The sequence below is a fragment of the Salvia splendens genome, chromosome 13, assembly GCF_004379255.2.
Source record: "Salvia splendens isolate huo1 chromosome 13, SspV2, whole genome shotgun sequence".
Taxonomy (NCBI): Eukaryota; Viridiplantae; Streptophyta; class Magnoliopsida; order Lamiales; family Lamiaceae; genus Salvia; species Salvia splendens.
In genome coordinates this window covers 33946400-33967104 of record NC_056044.1, presented here as the reverse complement: position 1 = coordinate 33967104, position 20705 = coordinate 33946400, and the positions used below count along the sequence as shown (strand labels likewise).

The 20705-nt window shown below is 35.9% G+C and overlaps 2 protein-coding genes and 1 non-coding gene across 3 annotated transcripts; all 3 read right to left on the bottom strand.

The window, feature by feature from the left end:
- Window positions 1-10236: 10236 nt before the first annotated feature.
- Window positions 10237-15943, bottom strand: LOC121761894 (N6-adenosine-methyltransferase non-catalytic subunit MTB-like). Its single transcript, XM_042157596.1, has 7 exons — window positions 15814-15943; window positions 12519-15155; window positions 12216-12299; window positions 11970-12074; window positions 11228-11336; window positions 10876-11027; window positions 10237-10734 (listed from the first exon to the last, which is right to left on the bottom strand). The coding sequence occupies exons 2-7, from the start codon at window positions 15090-15092 to the stop codon at window positions 10294-10296; spliced, it is 3465 nt and encodes a 1154-aa protein (XP_042013530.1). The 5' UTR covers window positions 15093-15155; window positions 15814-15943; the 3' UTR covers window positions 10237-10293.
- Window positions 15944-16614: 671 nt separating this feature from the next.
- On the bottom strand, window positions 16615-18164 carry LOC121762498 (probable acetyltransferase NATA1-like). Its single transcript, XM_042158384.1, has one exon. It carries the CDS (start codon window positions 18098-18100, stop codon window positions 17375-17377), a length of 726 nt encoding a protein of 241 aa, XP_042014318.1. The 5' UTR covers window positions 18101-18164; the 3' UTR covers window positions 16615-17374.
- Window positions 18165-20598: 2434 nt separating this feature from the next.
- On the bottom strand, window positions 20599-20705 carry LOC121763153. Its single transcript, XR_006042395.1, has one exon. It is a non-coding gene; the product is annotated as a small nucleolar RNA R71 (small nucleolar RNA).

Genomic DNA, 20705 nt, shown 5'->3' with positions numbered 1-20705 from the left:
TTTTGGCCACAAATAACCGAATAATACACCAAAAATAGTAATTCATAGTGTTCCAACTTCCAACCTATAACAATGTCATAATCTTAGGATAATCTTTATACAATTACTTTTATGTTCAAGAATAATCATTTTTGCTTGAAGCTTGTGACATATTTTTGGGTTAGTTATCATAAAATTAATATATTACGATTTCCTAAATTGGAATGAGACACTTGAAGTAGGATTACTCGGAAAACAAAGTGAGACATTTTAAATGAGACAAGAAGAGTATACAATGATGGAATCAATAAGTAGTGATTCACACAATAATCAGGCCAACTAGTATTGAACGATTAAAATACCTTACCGTTTTCTAAAATGGAACAAGTAACTAGAAATAGGACAACGCAAAAAAGAAAAGTAAGGCATTTCGACAAGATGGAGAAAGCAAATAATAGTACCACATATATATTATAATCTCAATACAACATATATATGAATTTTTTTTCATGGAAAATATAATGCTCAAAGTCAACATAGAGCGGCGAGCGTTCCAAAAAACCCCTAACATGTGCTATTAGGGCTCCAATCGCATAAAAATCCTAACTGCTTCGGTGGTGGGTACGCATTTGTGAAGTAGAAACCTTCATTCGCCACAGCATAATAGCAAATCCCATTTGTGCCTGGCCATTTGCATCGATTATCATCCCAGTTCGCATCAAAAACATGGAACGCCTTGTCCTTTCCGTTCCATTTGAAACGACAGGCGAACATAGTAGCCAAAGGTTTTAGACAGAATGCGAATCGATATTCTACATTCGGGGCAAGATTATGGTATCCCAAATCATCATCTTTCGAAAAGCAATGCACATTTAGAGGTGGGGATTTAGGAGGGAGGTGACTCACAATGTAAATTGTAAATTTTAAGAAAAAACAATTATCGGATGGTGGCGAGTCGGGCGACGACGTTGCTTGGGGCAAAAGAGATGGTGGCGAGTCAGGCGACGATGTTGCTTGGAGCAAAAGACAGGAAGCAATAAGATAAATTAAGTTGTGCTTCATCGTAATGCTTTCTTTCAAATATTGGTCGATTGTGTGAGGTTTTGCTAGCTTTGAAGTGACTATATTTATAGTCTTAAGTTCATTAGCACACGTTGACTAATGAGTGAGCATTTAAGTTCACATAAAATTGTTAAAAATCATGAATTTTGGTCAAACTAGTGCAATTTATTGTTACTCAAAATTATATTTGCAGCTATTTGAATTGAAAAAATTCATGGCAATTAAATGATTTTCGCCACAAATAATTTTCGGTGTTTACTTTTTCTTTCAATTTTGGCCAGTAGCTATGTTATTGCGAATTTAATTACAGTTTTGTCTTTTATAATAGTAGGATTATATTAATAATCAGTTGCATCATTACCAATAAATTATTAATGGATAGTATTAGTTTGTGGGATCTAATTTAACATTTGTAATATGATTCGGCTGTGGGATGTGTAGTTAACATACATATTACTCAGGTACTCCCTCGTCTCCTATCAATTGATTTGTAGTATTATTTTTCCTATCAATTTATTTGTATTATTTTTTAGATCGTTCCAATTAAAGGGATGCATTTTTCTTATTTGGCAAAATCAATATTTTTTTTTTGTCTCGTATTTTTTTTCTTTCTAATTTTGTCACTCTTCTACTTTATTCTCTTTTTATTTAACCAGATTCTATACTGATATGTTCTTTTTTACCGTTCCAACTAAAGTGATGTATTTCATATTTGACTAAAAACCAACATTTTTTCTTTGTTTTACTTTTTTTCTCTACTGTTGTCTCCCTTCTATTTATTCTTTTTTATTTAATTACTTTTATGTACAAGAATAATAATTTTTTATACAATTTCTTTTATGTAAAAGAACAATAATTTTCGGTTGAAGCTTATGACATTTATTTAGGATAAGTTGTTATAAAATTAATATCTTACGATTTCCTAAATTTGAATGAGACACTTGAAGTAGAATTACTCAGAAAACTAAGTGAGACATTTTAAATGAAACAAGAAGTGTAGACAATGATGGAATCAATAAGTAGTGCTTCACACAATAATCAGGCCAACTACCTTCAGTCCTTGAGTATGGGTTTTTATGTATAATTGGTAAAAAGTAAGTGAGAGGAAGAAAAAAAAGTAGTAGAAGTAGTGTTAGTACATTGTGGGATCCACTTCCTAAAATACAAAGTTAGAAATTTTCTATTTTTAAAGGACATCACAAAATAGAAATAGTTTCTATTTTTATGGAATGGGGGTACTCCCTCCGTCCCATAATAGATGACATACTTGGGTAGTGGCACAAGATTTTAGGAAATGTTTTGTGTGTTGAGTGGAAAGAGAAAATAGTATATTAATATTAATATGAGAGGAATTTTTTCTAAAAAAAGGAAATGTGACAAACTAAAATAGAAAATGTGACATCTATTATGGAACGGAAGGAGTTGTGTTTACTAAAATGTTACAAGACACTAGAAATAGGACAACGCAAAAAGGAAAGTAAGGCATTTCGAAAAGACGAAGAAAGTATATAATAAAATGTTCAAAGTTCCAAAGAAACCCTAACTTGTGATATCAATATCAATCATAAATTATTTCTAAACATTGCAAAGAACCCCTAGCATTTGCTATTAGGGTTCCAATCGCATAAAAATCCTAAATCTTTCGGTGGGTACACATTTGTGAAGTAGAAACCATCAGGCTGCACAACATAATAGCATTTCCCATAGCTGCCTGAAGTTTGGCATCGATTATCAACCCAGTTTGCATCGAAAACATGGAACCCCTTGTCCTTTCCATTCCATTTGAAACGACAAGCGAACATAGTAGCCGCAGGTCTTAGACAGAATGCAAATTTATATTCTACATTCGGGGTAAGATCATGGTATCCCAAGTCATCGTCTTTCGAAAAGCAATGAATATTTAGTGATGGGGAGTTCGGAGGGAGATGGCTCACAATGTAAACAGTATATTTTTTAAAATAACAATTAGATGGCGGCGAGTCTGGAGATGATGTTGCTTGAAGCAAAAGAGAGGAAACAATAAGAAGAAACAAGGTGTATTTAACCATGGTGCTTTCTTTCAAATATTTGTTGGTGGTGTGAGTTTTTTTTAGTTTTAAAGTGGTTGTATTTATAGAACAAAGTGCATATCATGCATTAATTGATTGTGGTCAACTTCTGTCTCTTTAAAACATTGCCACTCATAATTATATTTACAGTTGAAATTGTTGTTGCAGATTCTTTCTTACTACTACATTCCAAAGTATTTGAACTGAAAAAATTTATGGCAATTAAATGATTTTTGCCACAAATAATTTTCGGTATTTTTACTTTTTTTCAATTTTGGCCAGTAGCAATGTTATTGCCAATTTAATCATAGTTTTGTCTTTATACTGATACTAGTATTATTCTCCCTTAATTCTACGGTCGTGGAGGCATTTCTTTTCGGCGCGCTTTTTAAGAAATTGTGTTATAGTCGCATTATCAATTGGTCAAATTAGAAACTACTCCCTCTGTCTGGGAATAGGAGTCTCGTTTTTCCATTTGGGCCCGTCCGCAAATAGGAGTCTCGGTTCATAATTACTGTAAATGCTAAAGAATCCCCACATTCTATTAACTCACTCCACTCACATGTCATTTAAAACTAATATATATAAGTGAGACCTATATTCCACTAATTTTTTTCCATCCATTTTTCTTAACATTTCTTAAAACTCATGCCGGATATGAATGAGACTCCTATTCGCAGATGGAGGGAGTAATTCATACTAGTATTTATGATCATATCTGAGGTGTAAAATTATTAAGTGGTGAAGTGCAATATTTCAGTAGTTTAGAAATAATTATATGTGTTATAGCGGGGTTGTATAGATGGAAATTTAATTTAAGAGAGATTTATGGGCTAGCCATGGTTATATTATGTTCACCATACTTTATGGTAAAAGGAAATTAAAAAGAGGCCCACTTAAGCTAAATTTTGGAAGAAATACAATCACATTCCTAAAAATCCACTAAAGTTCAAGTTATATAAGAAAAAACAACTCAAGCCCACAATTATCCTTTAAGAATAGAAAAGGTCTAAACGTGATATCACTTATTCGATTATTTAATTAATCAAGCAAGTAATGATACAAAAATATTTAAAATTATAAGAACAAAAACTTTTAACACGATTAAGTTTATGTACAAGAACAATAACTTTTGTTAGTAGCTTATAGTGGGGTCTAACAAAAGTTTTTATCATAAATATATAAATCGAGATTTGACAATTATTCAAAATATGTTAATACTCCCTTCCAACAGCCGTCATGTCGACGGAGGCTGGTCTCGCGCACGCCGGCGATGCCGTGGCCGGCCGAAGTGAAATCAAGAGCCTTTTTATTTCTAAAATCTGATTTGAAGGAATTATTTTCTCCTAGGTGATTTATTAACGGACGGAAGTGAGAGAATAATTTTTTCTTGATTAATCTATGAATATAATTAATCCCCTTATTTAATTATCGCGAAGAATTGAAGTCGTTTGAATAAGATAAGAATGTAGGATGCACATCCCCTTTAGGATCATTGCATATCATTCTTTACGGATGTTCTTTAACTGGTTAGCTCGTAATCTTCTTTCAAAAAGGAATTTTGCGAGGAGTTTAATTTTTTTGAAGTGGACCTTTGCTTAGAGATATTTAATTTTGGAAGCGTCGAGTTAGGCTTTCTAACTTATGTATTAATGTGGCTTTGTGAAATATGTTTTTAGCTTTTTTTATAGTGATTATGATGTTGCGTGTAGGTTTTCATATCCTACATTATTACGTGGATGAAATTATCAAATGCTATGAATGAATTATGGAGTGATGTTTATTTAAAATCACACTTTCATTTCTTTCATAGTATTGTCAATGCCATAAATGTTTTTGTTTTGTCGAGATGCCTATTTGTTTGACTATGCCAAAATGAATGAATGGAATGATTACGAACTCCAATAGGACTGAAAATCCTATTCGAGCAGTGTGCACAAAAGGAATGGACCGTGAGTCATCGAGAGGGTTGGCAGGTCAATGTGTCGTGCAAGGTAACCGCCTTCCCGTCACTAAAGGAATGTACAGATATGGCAGATTGATAGAAAGAACTTAGACCGCGGTCGAACTTTAAGCTCACTGATAACTTAGTAAGCTCGGTCCTTTTAAGATAAAACTCATGAGTGTTATTGTGATGGCATGACAATAAATCTTTTGTGTATGTGTATCTTTTGGCAAAGTGTTCACTGAGTACTCTCATACTCAGCCCTGCATGTATTTCTAAATGTGCAGGTTGAGCCGTGGATGAAGTGGTGCTGAGTGAGATTGGTGATTTCCGTATATTTGTAGGACCCTCGAAGGCATATGTCGCCATACATATTGCCGCGTTCAAATCTTCTTCCGTTGTGCATTTTATTCGTGTCTTGTGATAGACCTATTAATAAGAGTTGTGATAGGAATATGAAGCACCAATTGATGAACTCCTTTATATGTTTGTATGACCATTAAATCCCTTGAAATTCTTAATATTTTTGTAATGAAATAGATGTTTGGTTGATGATTGGTTTTCCATCTTCTTTTCCCCTCTTTTTCCCATGCATAGTCACGACTTCCAAGCTTTGTTATCCTTAGCAAAGTGCGGTCGTGACAAGTGATTCGCACAATAATCAGGCCAACTAGTTGCACGACTAAAATACCTTTGTCCTTGAATATGGGTTTTTATGTATAATTATTTATGTATAATTGGTAAATTAAGAGAGAGAGAGAAAAAAAAGTAGTATAAATAGTGTTAGTACATTGTGGGGTCCACTTCCTAAACACAAAGTTAGAAATGTTCTATTTTTAAAGGACATCACAAAATACAAATAGTTTCTATTTTTATGGGACAGAGGTACTCCCTCCGTCTCATAATAGATGATATACTTGGGTAGTGGCACAAGATTTTAGGAAATGTTTTGTGTGTTGAGTGGAAAGAGAAAATAGTATATTAATATTAATATTAGTGGAATTTTTTTAGTGATGAGTATCCATGGGTTGCAAGAGATTAAATGTTGATTAATATATACAACAATGACAATAATTTACATTCCATTTTAAAAAATAATTAAATTTGTAATTAATACTAGTTTAAAAGATCAAATATTTTAATCTAGAGATAAAACTTCTTTTTAACTGTTGATTTTATCTGATCTGGCAACCATATAGAACTTCACCAATTGTCATGCGCACGAGATCATTGTTTTGTACTCCCTCCGTCCCACTGTAGTAGAGACATTTTGTTTTAAGCACTCGTTTTAGAAAAATGATAATAAATAGTTAAAGTGCAGAGAAAGTAAAATAAGAGAGATAATAATCTTTGACCACAAAAGGTATAATTTCTTATCTAGAATATACTATCAACTATAGCAACCTTGACTTTTTACTCATAACAATAGTCAGCATGTATTCGTAACAATAACTTTTTAAAGTAAGCATTTATTCATAACAGTCGCATTATCAATTTTGGTCAAATTAGAAACTAATTCATCGTATCTGAGGTGTAAAATTATTAAGTGGTGAAGTGCAATAGTTTATAGTTTAGATTTAAGAATTGGGCCCTCAATATTATAAGTGTTATAGTTGGGTTGTATAGATGGAAATTTAATAAAAGAGATATTTATGGGCTAGCCATGATTATATTATGTTGGATCATACTTTATGATAAAAGGAAATTAAACAATCACATCTTAAAAATCCACTAAAGTTCAAGTTATAAAAGAAAAAATAAACTCAAGCCCACAATTATCCTTGTTGAAATGAATAGAAAGTGTCCGAACTTTATATCACTTATTCGATTATTTAATTAATCAAGCAAGGAATAATACAAAAATATTTAAAATTATGAGAACAAAAACTTTTAACACGATTAAGTTTATGTACAAGAACAAAACTTTTGTTAGGAGCTTATGGTGGGGATCTAACACAAGTTTTTATCATAAATATATAAATCGAGATTTGGCAATTATTCAAAATATGTTAATACTCCATCTGTCACACTTGAAGTGTCCCATTTTTTGTGCGACATATATTTAGAAGATTATATTAGACCATATTATAATGTTCCAATACATAATAGTAACATAATCTCAATGTCACATATGATAATGATATCAACCACTAATTATTTAGAACAATCCCAAGGAAACCCTAACATTTGCTATTGGGGTTCCAATCACATAGAAACCCTAACTTCTTTGGGGGATACACATTTGTGAAGTAGAAACCATCACTCTTCACAACATAATAGCATATCCCGACACTTCTGCATCGATTATAACCCCAATTAGCATCATAAACATGGAACCCCTTGTCGTCTCCGTTCCATCGGAAACGACATGTGAACATAGTAATAAAAGCTATCTCACAAAATGCGAATCGATATTCTACATTCTGGGTGAGATTATGGTATCCCAAATCATCGTCTTTAGAAAAGCAATGCACTTGTAGAGGTGGGGTATTTGGAGGGAGATTGCTTACAATATAAACATCATATTTATTATCTAGAAAACAATTACTAGGTTGCAAGGCTGTTGCTTGGAGCAAAAATGATGAAGCAATGAGAAGAAAAAAACTGTATTTAATCATGATGATTTTTTTTCAACTAATTGTTGGTGGTGGTGGTGAGGATTATTTAGTTTTAAAGTGATTGTATTTATAGACCTAGGTGGATGATCAATTTATCTTGCATTAATTATGAGTAGGGTTTGGTGTATATTTTTATTTACAATATATCACAATATGAAGAGATAAATGGGCATTTATTACGCATTACAATAGGGATTCCTAGAGATAACGTTGGATGATACATGGCCTTTAATTTAACAATATGCAAAAAGTATTTAGAATATATTATTTATATTCACCAAAACTTTAACCATAAGTGTACTTTATTATTTAGAATATATTATTTATATTCATAACAACAATTATTTTCTATTTGTAATAACAATCACGTTTATTCATAGTTACTTTTGCTACATACACTTTTAACTCGATAACTTTTATATACAATAAGTATCTTTTACAACGGGCTCATAATAGTAAGACTCTACACAAGTTTTTATCTTCACCAAATTTGAATTTGGAAATGATATGAGAATGTAATATACTATATCAATCGAGATTCAGAAATTATTCAAAATATGTTAATATTTTATTCATCATGTTCGAAGTTTCTTAATTCTTTTGGATTACATTTATATCTAGAGAGAAAACATACTTGGAATAATGATGCTTGATTAATTCCGAATCGAGGAAATTGTCTTCCAAGTGAAAATATTAGAAAAAAAAAATTATTTCTCGATCGTTTGTATGTTCGGTCGAACTAGTCACTAATTTAATTACTATAACTTATGTTTCCCTCATAACAACATATGGTATCCAAAATGGTATCTGCACAACAATAAGTCTTATAATTATTATAGATGAAAATTCGACAATGTATTCGCATTAACTCAGTTGATCACTTAATTGGGATAGTTTAAAATTTTTCATTAATGTATAACCTAGAGATTATATTTGACCATATTATAATGTTTCAACCTATCTGATTTGGAAATTTAAAATATCTTATTATTTCCTCAAATGGGATGAAATACTTGAAATATAACATATCACATATGTATATATATGATATTTTCTTGAAATATATACTAAATTATTTATAACAAACATTTGCTATTAGGGTTCCAATCGCATAAAAACTTCAAATTCTTCGGTGGGTAATTATCTGCGAAGTAAAAAGCATCACTCTTCACAGCATAATAGCAAATCCCATGTTTTACACATCGATTAACCCGCCAACGTGCATCATAAACATGGAACCCCTTGTTGTTTCCGTTCACTGGAAACTACAGGAGAACATAGTAGAGAGAGGCTTCTCACAAAATGCGAATCGATATTCGGCATTTTGGGTGAGATTATGGTATCCCAAATCATCGTCTTTAGAAAAGCAGTGCACTTGTACATGTGGAGAATTTGGAGGGAGATTGTTGACAACATAAACAACATATTTATTAACAAAGCAATCAGGTTGTGACGCTGTTGCTTTGAGCAAAAGTGATGAAGCAATGAGAAGAAATAAGCTCATGTATTTAATCATGGTGCTTTCTTTGGTGGTGTGTGGTGTTTTTTAATTTTTGAAGTGATTATATTTATAGGTCTAAGTCTATGAACTTGCATTAATCGATGAGCAGTGTTTGGTGTATTTTTTAGTTTATAGCAAACAGTCTGCATTAATTGATGAGTGGTGTTTGGAATATTTTTTTATTTATGTCAAACGGATTAAGGTCAACTCTAATTATTTAGACTTAATTTAAATTTATTTTTTAGTGTATGTTACATTACAAACTAGTTTTGCTTTAGCTATTTATATCAGATTTAAATTTTACGCTATTTTTTAGTATATATTTCACAACATTTTTGCAGTAGCGCCATATTTGGTGTGAGTTTGAATTTGGTGTATGGTTGAAGAAGTTTTCTACACCAAAACGAATTTTTGGTGTATGGTTGGAGATGATTTAAGTTTGGTTAATATCTAGTCAGTTCCACAATTTTAAAAAATGATTGATTATATCACAACTTTGAAATTTTTTCTAATTGTCTCATTATTTTGAATTTAGGGAAAAGTATATGATATAGAAGACGAAAAATATTTTGTTGACAAAATGTTTGGATACTTAAACGACGTCATTCAAAACACCTACTCAGACGCATCTTTAATTTCACATGTACGCTCTACATCTATAAATTCAAATATATAGTGCGTTCGGAAATTTTTATAGAAATATCGAAGTTATAATATAACCAATCATTTTTTAAAGTTGTGAAGAAATATCGAAGTTGTAATACACTCCCTCCGGTCCGAATTAAATGTTCCATATTTCCTTATTTGGATGGTTTCCAATAAATGTCTGATTTCACTTTTACTATTTTTTTAATAAGTGGATCTCATATTTCATTAACTCATCTCACTCATATTTTATTAAACTGATATATATACATCGAGATATGACAATTATTCAAAATATATTGACATCTCTCAAGACTATTTAAGTCGTTTCTAAGTTTTTAAATTCGCAATAAATACCAAATTTTGGCCAAAATTTGTGATTTAAGTCATTGTGTGTTATTATAGTATCGACATCAAAAAACAGCACACAAGAAGATATAGCAAAAACAGTTTATGAGATTGAAATATGAATAAAAAATGTTGAAAAGGCACAAGCTACAACATATTCATCCCTCTATGAGACTCATAATCAATAAAGTCTCCAGCAGGCGGCCCAAATGGTGCATTATACCCATACATATCAAACATCCTCTCGTCCGAGGGCAGATGGCCACCGCCTTCTCGTCCCTTGAACGCCTCCAACGGGGAGGCCCACGGGGCCGGAGAGGGGAGGTTGGAGCTTGACCCTTCCTGGTTCAGATTAGGCGCCTGGTGGTTCTGAGGCGAAGTGACAGTTGGCCTCTTGGAGCTCGAATTCGCTGTAGTTAGAGAGATGGAAGCTGACTGCTGCTGCTGATTCTTCATCGGTGACTTGGGCCGGAGGGATTCTATTTCAGGTGTCGTCAGGACGAGATGGGGAGCATCCGGTGGTGGGTTTCTCCCGCCCCCTCCGAGCCAAACTTTCCCGTCCTTGTCTCCAAAGTTCCTCACATATGCCTGGAAATTCCCCAGGTTACAAGTTAGGATTGGCAGCGACAACGAGATGAAAAGCAGAACATATGAGAGAGAATATACGTTCTCACACACAGTCTCGAAAAGCAGACAAAGAAAGTTCTAAGGGGTGAATGAGGAGCATACCTCAGAGTTGAAGTTTGAAGAGGATAATCCAGTGCCGACTGTCAACCAGCCGGAACGAATGTTATGGTCCTCACCAAAAAGCTCGACCCTTCTTCGACCGAGAGCAAAATGCTCAATTATTCGGTACATATCCTCAGGTTTTGCTGTAGAACCTAAAATTCCGTTGTACGAAAAAAATCACAAAAAATGTACGGATACTAACATAAACTGAAGCAGGATCCATTCGATGTTATTTCAAATTCAATAACTGAATAACTAGGAGAGGCAATTCAAGACTAAAACTTGGAGATGAGAGTAGGAACTAATAAGAACTATGGAAGAAAATTTTCATTCGAGTCACTATCATGTTTACCATAAGGTGGCTCCTCGGCTATTATCACATCAGTATCGATGTTGGCATGGATTATATGGCCATCAGTACTGCGACGAACAGTCCCCTTTATGCCCATCAAGCAATGCTCCTTCAGATTAACAAAAAATAGTTGAGAGAAGTATTATGGAAGTAAGCATCCTTTTACTACATGATACATACAAATGAATGGAAGGGAATTGAAATGGGACATCATTGAAATTTAACCCAGAAAAACAACTGCAGCTGCAATAGTAATCTCAATAGATAATGAAATCACGTGAAGAAATATTGAGATAGACTTCATGTTGATGCAGCTGCAACTTTGTAGCAAAAAATTGTTGCCAGCTAGAAGAATGAGATATAACCCATTTTTAAGATGTTTGATGCTTAAGAAATACATAATCAACATTAACCAAAAATGTGTAGTTTCGATTGGATTGATTATTCGCATCATAAGGAACAAGACCATTAGTTAAATAAATATATATAATCTCTATTTCCTTAGGGTATTGACATTTTAAAATTTAACAGGATTTTGGTATATCCTGTACTTCTGCGTCATTCTTTGTTCAATTTCTACTGAGAGATATATTATGTCCAAACCATCTTTACTGAGCTTTCCTATATTATGCACTAAAAGAATATTTCAACAGAGTAAATGAAAAATTCTCTCATACACTAATAAGTAGTCCAATACGTGATACCACTATTAAGCGTTGCAACAAACTACTATCCCACTTACCTTTGAGCGCTGAAAGAGAGTATGAGAATCATGGCGTAGTCCAGGTGTAGCATTTGTTTTATTTGTCTTCACCCAGCATATATCTTCACATCTACGAAATCCCCACTGAATGGAACAAAAAACAGTATATGTAAGTAAATGGTGTATTAGACCGGAAAATGAATCGGAACAGGCAAAGGAAGCAAACAGGATGTATGAGAAACTTAGAACTGCAAATTCACTGTTACAATGCCTCTAATTCTTTACCTTCTTCAGACATTGTCGTCCTTGCTCCAGCCCGACACCATCACCAACCCAAAGGAAGATAAAAGATGGAGTGTCAGCAATTGCCTACAAAATAATAGGAAAAAAAAGAAAAGTTATGGGTATTCCTAGTGGACAAGAAGGAGATACATTACAATAATAGGTTAATGATTTTACATAGGTAAAATCAGAAGAGAAAGCATCTGATCTGATATATTTCATGGATGCAAATTCCAGGAGCCTTTTTTCAACTTCCATGCATTACAAAATTGCACAATAAAGAGGTATGAGTCAAATAAAACTAACCTCAATCTTCAAGTTCATTATTTCTTCAAATGTCCAGTGATCTGTGTGGTCAGTGACACCAGGAGCTCGATGGACATATTCTTCCCATGGTGGGTCTACGAGAATTACATCAAACTTGGTACCAAAAAATTCTGAAGAAAGCACCTGCTCCCGCAGGTCACACTTGTAGTACATAGGAGCAGAAGCAGATTTGGAAACAATTTCATCCTTTTTTTGTATAAGCTCCCGAAGCTTTGGATAGTCCTCCACAACACTAGTGAGCTCTAACTCTCTGATGAAATTCTGAGGCCGCATACCAGTGTCAACAAAGTTCTGAGAGTAATCATTTTGCTCTCCTCTGGACGGAGCTTTTCCAGGGGGAGCATTTATTCTAGGTGGATTCCATCCTCCAGATGCTTTGTCTTGTGGCTGGCCACGACCTGCTGGGGACAATGCATTAAAATTTGGACCAGACATACTAGGAAGCATTCCCCTTCCAGGCCCTGATGGATTAAACATCATAGCGGCATTTGGAGCATTTCCTAGATTTGGGGAGAATCTAGGTCCTAGAGGACTAGGAGGGACAGGAGGGAGGCCAGGTGGAACAGCAAGCATATTCATATCAACACCTCGAGCTCCAGGCCATAACATGGGAGCTTGAAATGGTGGAATAAAGACTCCAGGAGAAATGGGACCCGGAGCAGGAGACATATTAGGGGGCAAAGATTGCATATGCCCAGGAGGTGGTAGTCCAAGTGGACCAAAAGTCGATCCAGATAATGGCACTGGAATACCGCCTTGCTGGTTGTCTCTTCCAGAAGGTCTACCCCGTCCTGGTCTCCCCATTCTGTTTCCCCTGTTACCTTGAGAGGGAGATCTACCATACGAACCAGGATCCTGACCCCCAGGTAGAGCTAAAGAGCCACCACTGGAACTTTGGGCACCAGCACCACGGTTGGACGCAATAGGTTTCTGACCTCTAGATTTTTCTCCCTGAAAGTCATTGTCATCCCTCCATGAATTCTGGTCCTGCATTGCAAGATCGGCATCTAGGACACTGTCTTTTGTATCTTCACCAGATTGTGCAGATCCTTGTAAGCTTCGTGATCTCTCCTCCCTTGAATAAGCAAATTCCTCCCCTTCCTGAATAACGTCACTATTTCTGGATCTAGAATCTTCTCTTCCATAATCAAATGGCTTGGTTTGGATTTCAATGACATCATAATTTTCATTTGATATTCCATACTTTGAAGAGGTTTTCACAGCTTCAGTTCTGCTTCCATCTTTTCTGCCGCCAGAGCGACCATCAATCCTGTCACGGCCACGCCGGGGCAACTCCCAGTCCCTGATGCCATCACAGGCTGGGTCATTATCTCTTGCCTCCTTGTCATGCTTTCTTTTCCAAGCATCTTTAGCATTTTCCCGGTCCCAACTTCTCTCACTCCAACTATCATCTCTTCCTTTTGATCTATCATCGTATGTGCCATCTTTTCCTGATTCCTTCCTCCTAGCTGGAGTGCTTCTTTCGTAGTCCATCTCAGAATTGTCTGACTCAAATTGACGTCTTCCACTCTTCTCAGGCACTCTGGATGTGCTGTTATCTACATCTCTTCTACTTTTGTCTCTCCCCCATGCACCTGCATCTTCCTCAGCATTAGAAGATCTCCCATAGCTGTCAGCAACATCTCTAGTAGGATTTCTTTGTTGTCCATGCTCCTGAGATCTTTCTTTATTTGATGCATCATCACGTGCCAAACTTCCCCTATTGTCTTCTTCAGGAAATTCAGACCTTCCTCTAGTTTTCCTTTCTGAATCAACTCGTCTCTCCTCTCTATCATTGGACCTTATACCTTTCTCATTAACTGGTTCAGATCCCTTGCTTTGGATATCGTTTGATTCAATTTGCAAAGGATCACTTCTCTCTCTTTCATTTGCACTGTCCAGTTTAACATCAGAAGGTTTGCCACTTCTTGCATCAGACTTGTCTCCATAGTCATATGCTCTACCAGTGTCATCAGGCTCATCCCATCTCCTGCGATGGCTTCTGCCATGCTCAGCAACACCATGTGGCTTCTCTCGCCCCACATCTTTTTTGACCATATCTCTATCTGGCACCTTCTCCATATCAGTGTCCTGTTCTGGGTACTTGGAAGAAGATTTTTTTCTGTCACTTTCTTCAGTTCTACTGTGTCCTCCACCCCCAGGTTTGTCCCCACCATCAAGCTTATTTTCTGCATCATTATCTTCGTACCAGGAGCTTAACACATCCAGCGTACTCTCTTCTTGCTTCTTCTTCAACTGCTTAGACCGTGACTCTCTTCTGCTTCCATAGTCATCCTGATCACTATCACCTCTGCTTGAACTGCCCACCCTCTTCCGACTCTCATGTCTCTCCGATGTACTTCTTCTTTTCCCATTACCATTTAAGCCATCAACATCATCACCACTCCCCTGTTGCCTAGACTTGCTTAACCGTTGCCTCCTCTTCTCATCACCAACCCATTCATCATCATCCCTCACAATATCAATGTTCACCTCTATATCCTCCTCAATTTCCCGTTTCTTAGAACTCCTAACACGTTCAGGAGATCCCATAACAAAAAAATTTCTCCTCTTTCAATAGGATAATACTCAGGTAGGCGTAATCAGTGCAGCATCCTAAATTCAATAAAAAAGGAAGGAAAATGACGAAACAATGTATCAGGACAAATGAAATCATCACAAACTAAAAAAGAGATTCCAAATTCATAAATCAAAATTTCCATTAACTAGTGTCTAGAGCACTGCTTCTCCCAAAAATATGTTCTTTCAGGGAAGAAAACAATAAAGCAAAACATTTCACATAGCATCAGGTCTCAAAATCCGGATCTTGCCAAGTTTATTCAATAGAAAACAAACTCCCCTAATTTACCATATAGTTGCAAGAAACATCAAAACACACTTCCTATAAATAACTCTACAGTTCTTACTTCTTGACAATTTAAGCAAGAGATGCACAGATTCATAAAAACATAGCTCAGAAACCCTAGATATTCGATGTTTTCAAGCTGGAAATGGACAAATAACAAAAATCCAACCTTTCTCAAATACGGACACCCCCAAACTCCACCATCGACTAAAACTCACAATCTCAGGTAGAGAAACCGAACTACACGAATGTAAACAAATTCAGGCCAACTCAAATTCAGAAATCGCAGGGCAATCAAAATCGACCAATACGAATTTATCAGAACGGATTCATTTATCTCAAAAGCAAAAAATAAAATGGAGAATAGAGAAATCAATAGCCAATGCTGGAATTCAAAGTTCCACTCACCCGAAGCAGCAGCGGCAGCGGCTCCGCTGTTGGTGGCTGAGGGGAAAACGTCGTCGTAGTAGATGAAATCGCAGAGGGAAGAAAGCGGGTTTGAAGCACTTAGGTTTTTGGAGAGGGCTTATCAAATTAGGCGATTTATTTTTTATACAAAAATATTAAACAATTTATTGTTTATATGTAATAAAAAAATTGTAGTGCTAATAAGTTGGCCTTTTTTTTTTTTATTTCACGTATGATAAAATTACTACCAATATTTAATAAATGACGTGGAATATCTCGTTATATTATGAATATTGAATCAATTTTATAAAAAAATTCAAAATTCTCATTTTCTTATTGAAACTTATACTCAAATGTAATTTTTCAGTGGTTTAGTGCTTGATTGTTGTGAATCTCAATAATGTGAAATTACGTTATGCGGTGCAAATCGAAAGTAGAATGCTTATGTTTGATTAGAAGATGGAAAAGTTACATTTCATATTAGCGTTAGTCATTTTCTTATTAAGCTAAAAAGAATGTGTATAGACCCAATTCTTTATTTAAAATTGGAAATAAAATTAGTAAAACAAGAATATTTCCAATATCTATATTTTTTCAATTACAATTCACCGGTCTGATTTATTAGCGGGATGAGAAGCATCTTACAATTAAATGTTTAATTTTTCAATTTATAAGCTATATGAAAATCATCTTATCAATTAAATGTTTGTTTGCTCAATATCAGTTAAATGATTGTTTTTTTAATATAAACACTCGAACCATCAATTTGTTGATTGAAAATAAGATGCCTCACCAAGTAAGTTTTACAAATAAAAGTACATTGCATTTTACTTCACCTACACAATTTTAAGAGCAAGAGCAAGACTAAGTTACAACATTCATCCTTACTAATTACTATAGTAGGTAGATAAAATTTCATCAAAAGCCCCTTACAATAGTAGGTAGATAAAATCTCATCAAAAGCTCCAAACATAGCTCAAACCAGCAACAAACTCGAAACACCGAATTCACTCTAAGATGACTCGAATCCTCGACTATTGGTTTGAGAGGATCATCTTAGTTGGCAAGAAGAACTTAATTGCAAGCTCCTAACATAGCTCAAACGAGCACGCAACTTCAATCACACGCACCATAAGATAACTCGAACCCTCGACTATTGAGTTAGGGTTCGACTAAGGTGAGACACAACATTAGCTATAAGCTTCAAACATAGCTCAAACCAAGACACGACTCCAAACACACGCACACTCAAACCATTTAGTGTTCGACTTGGCGTCTTAGTTGGTAAGACACATTTAGCCATAAGCTCCAGCTCAAACGAGCACGCAACTCCAAACACACACAACATGAAATAACTCGAACCCTCGACCATTGATTCAGGGTTCGACTTAGAGTCTCACCAACTAAGACGCACTTAGTTTTAATTTCCAAACATAGCTCAAAACAGCAGTAATTTTCATCACCAATACCAAATTCAATAACACAGCTACGAGATCAGAGTTTAAAAAAGCTCAAAATTAACACTGCAATTTATTAATCCCCGCTCCAAAACGCCGTCGTATCAACCTAGGTTGATACGCCCAAATGCCTGAAGCTCGTCGCCGGCGAGGCGGCAAATCCTCCACTCCGGCAAAATCTTCGCCCCCATCTGCTCGTAAAAACTAATCGCATTCACATTCCAATCGAGAACCACCCACTCCACCCTCCCGTACCCCATCTTCGCCGCCTGCGCCGCCACCGCCGACAGCAGCAGCCGCCCCAGCCCCCTCCGGCGATAGCACTCCCTGACGAAAATATCCTCGATGTAAAACCCTGGCTTCGCCAAAAACGTCGAGTAATTGGGGAAAAACAGCACGAATCCCCCAATTACAACATCGTGCCCTAGAACATCCGAGGCGTTGCTCGTGAAATCAGCCCGATCGGAATCGTCGATCGCGAGATCGAGGTGGACGGGCTTGAGGATGGGGGTGAAATGGGGATCTGCTGCTGCGGCGGCGGGGGGAGGGAAGGGGGCGGGGGAGAGCTCGAGCATGAGGACGGTGAAGGAGGTGAAGGGGGGAGGGGCGGAGGGGGGGAAGAGCGTGGCGGAGAGGGACTCCGGGGTGGCTTCGCAGAGGTGGTTGAGGCGCTCGAAGACGGCCATTTGGTGGATGAGCTTGTGGATGTGGGAAACGTCGGCGGCGGTGGCAAGGCGGATGCGGGTGAAGAGAGTGTCGCCTGGAGGTGTGGATTCTGGGAGGAAGATGTGAGCTTCGGAAGGAGGCGGCGGTGGAGCTGCAGCTGCCATTTTTGTGGAGGTTTTGGGAAGGTTCTCGATTGAGAGAGATGAAGAGATTTGTAATTGGTGAGTGAGGGTTTTATAAAAATGCAATTGGATAGAGGCAGTATTAAATTAATTATGTCATTAGATAGAAAATTTAATTTACCATATAAAGGGATAAAAATGTGAGTAAAATAATCAGTCAACAAAAAAAAATTGCAATTATCATTACAATTAAGAATTTCAATGTGTTTGCATTGCACAGGCAAAATAACAGAAGGTTCAACAACACATAAAAATGGCCTACTTACAAGGGTTTCTGATGTAAATCAAATAATGCTAATTCTACTCAAAGATTTCTCCTAATTTTTATATGAAAATCATCTATCAATTAATTATTGACGTTTAGTTATTATATATTAATGGATATATTTTCATGTAGAGTGGATTATGTGTGGTACAAAGTTTAAATATTGGAAGACTAATTTTGAGTTTCATTTGTTTTTGGCAGCAAATTATACCAATTGGCCTATCAATTATTTGCAAAATAAAAAAATGTCCAATCTACTTGGAAGGTGGCGTGACCTACTTGGGCAAGGAGAAAAAGAAATATATAAAAAGGCATGACATTGAGAGCAGACGCCACTTTTTACTTTTGGGGAGCCGCCACTTTTTGGAGCAGGCAACTTTTGAGAGAAGAAAAGGGGACGCAACTTCAGAGAAAGGAAAAAAGGGCAGAAGCTTTGGAGGAGTTTTGAACGTGAGGAAATTAAGAGAGAAGAGAAAGGAGAAAATTCCAGCTATCATCTCCTCCAAATTTACTCCATAGTTTCTATGACTTTATCTCCATTTATCATTGTTTTTGGTTTAATTATGTTAGGCTAAAAATCTTGTGTTACTCCAAACATGTAGTATGACATTTTGATTTCGTGATTTATTCTATGCTCGTTTTTATCTCATGTTCGTTATTACTACTTATTTGATTGAATGAATTTATTACTTTAGGTGCATCTTTAGTGATAATTCAATAGTCTTGATTTAATGTCTCTTTAGCTTGAATTGAGATGGATTGTGGTGGTAATGAATTATCAATTGGAATTGTTTAGATGACAACTTGATAATGGATTTTGATCTTAATTGCAATTGTACTTTGAATCTCACGCTTCCGTAGGGTTCTTTGGATTATTGAATTTGGTTTAAAGAGTACGTGTTTAGCTATTCTTTGACTAGTTGATGTTTAGCATGTTTAGTGCTTGCATGTTGATTTATTTTAAATTGTCCCGAACGTATGAGATAGAATTGAATGCATAGGATTAATCTGTGTCTTGTTTACAAGTGTTTGGAGTAACAATTGTCTCACTTGTGTTCATTTGAATTCAACTTTATTTTTCATTATTTTCATAAAACAAACTTCAAACAAAAACATTCATCTTTACTATTATTTTTATTTTTTTGGAATTAAACGAACTTACCTTCCCTGTGGATCGACACCTTAAATTACTACACACGAAGTTGTACTCTTGCAGTGAAGTGGTAATATTAGGGATAATTTTGTGAACTTGAGTGCATATCTATTCTGATTTAAAAAGACCTAAAATTACACATCAAGTTTTGGCGCCGTTGCCGGGGAAGGCAATAGGTTGTTTAACTTTCTATTTTATTTTATTTTTATTTAATCTTTTTAATTTAATTTTGTAGGTACTTAATTCGTGTTCTTACGCGTGATAGCCATCTACCACGTCTGGACTCGAAGACGAATGAGTGTTTTATTTGTGGTAGTATCTTTCTAATTCCTTGTGTTTTATTTTAAGTTTGCTAGTACACATTCCAGCACACATTTTTTCTAAGACTAACCCCGAAGTTGTCTAGAGTCTCGCTTTCGGTAGAATTGGTATATTTGAGTTGTGCTTGGTTTCTTTTCTGTTGTGTAGGTGTTCTAGAAAATTGAAAACAAAAAAAAACAGTGGATGCGAACCAGATCTAAGGGTACACCGCAATTTGGGTTATTGATACATCATAGAAGAGGACAGAATTCAGCTGTGATTGATACACATCAGGACTATCAGAGTCCAGTGGGAGAAAATCCAATTTTTTAAACAAATTTTGAGAGTAGTAGCAGTGATTCAGAAGCTGAGTCGATGGCCGAAAACAATTACAATACTCCTCCTGTGGAAAAGTTCGGCGATACTGTCAGATCGGGAGTTGATCACCCGGGAAATTTCGCCTATGCTACGGATAACATAAGCATCCCACCTCACTACATCAGCTTGGTGAATGGTGGCACCTTGTTCCATGGCCGTGAAGACGAAGAGCCCATAAGCCACCTCAATGCATTCTATGAGTTGACCATGAACCACAGACCTGCGAATGTGCCACATGATAATATCAAGAGAGCTCTCTTTCCTTTTTCGTTGAGAGACAAAGCACGAGAGTGGTACGACTCACTTCCGGGGTACAATGTAGCGACCTTTGAAGATCTGAAATCCAAGTTTCTCCTGAAATATAATTCACCAATGAAGATCTAGAGATTGAGGGATGCCATCACATCTTTTCGGCAGCAAGATGATGAATCTTTTGCTGAAGCATGGAAAAGGTTTACTGAGATGTTGAGAAAGTGTCCTAGCCATGGTCT

Coding starts and splice junctions, on each gene's coding strand:
- LOC121761894 (XM_042157596.1), bottom strand. CDS start 15,092: ATGGGATCTCCTGAACGTGTTAGGAGTTCTAAGAAACGGGAAATTGAG. Junction 12,075..12,215: donor GACGACAATGTCTGAAGAAG/GTAAAGAATTAG, acceptor TGTTCCATTCAG/TGGGGATTTCGTAGATGTGA. Junction 11,337..11,969: donor CTCTCTTTCAGCGCTCAAAG/GTAAGTGGGATA, acceptor GTTAATCTGAAG/GAGCATTGCTTGATGGGCAT.
- LOC121762498 (XM_042158384.1), bottom strand. CDS start 18,100: ATGGCAGCTGCAGCTCCACCGCCGCCTCCTTCCGAAGCTCACATCTTC.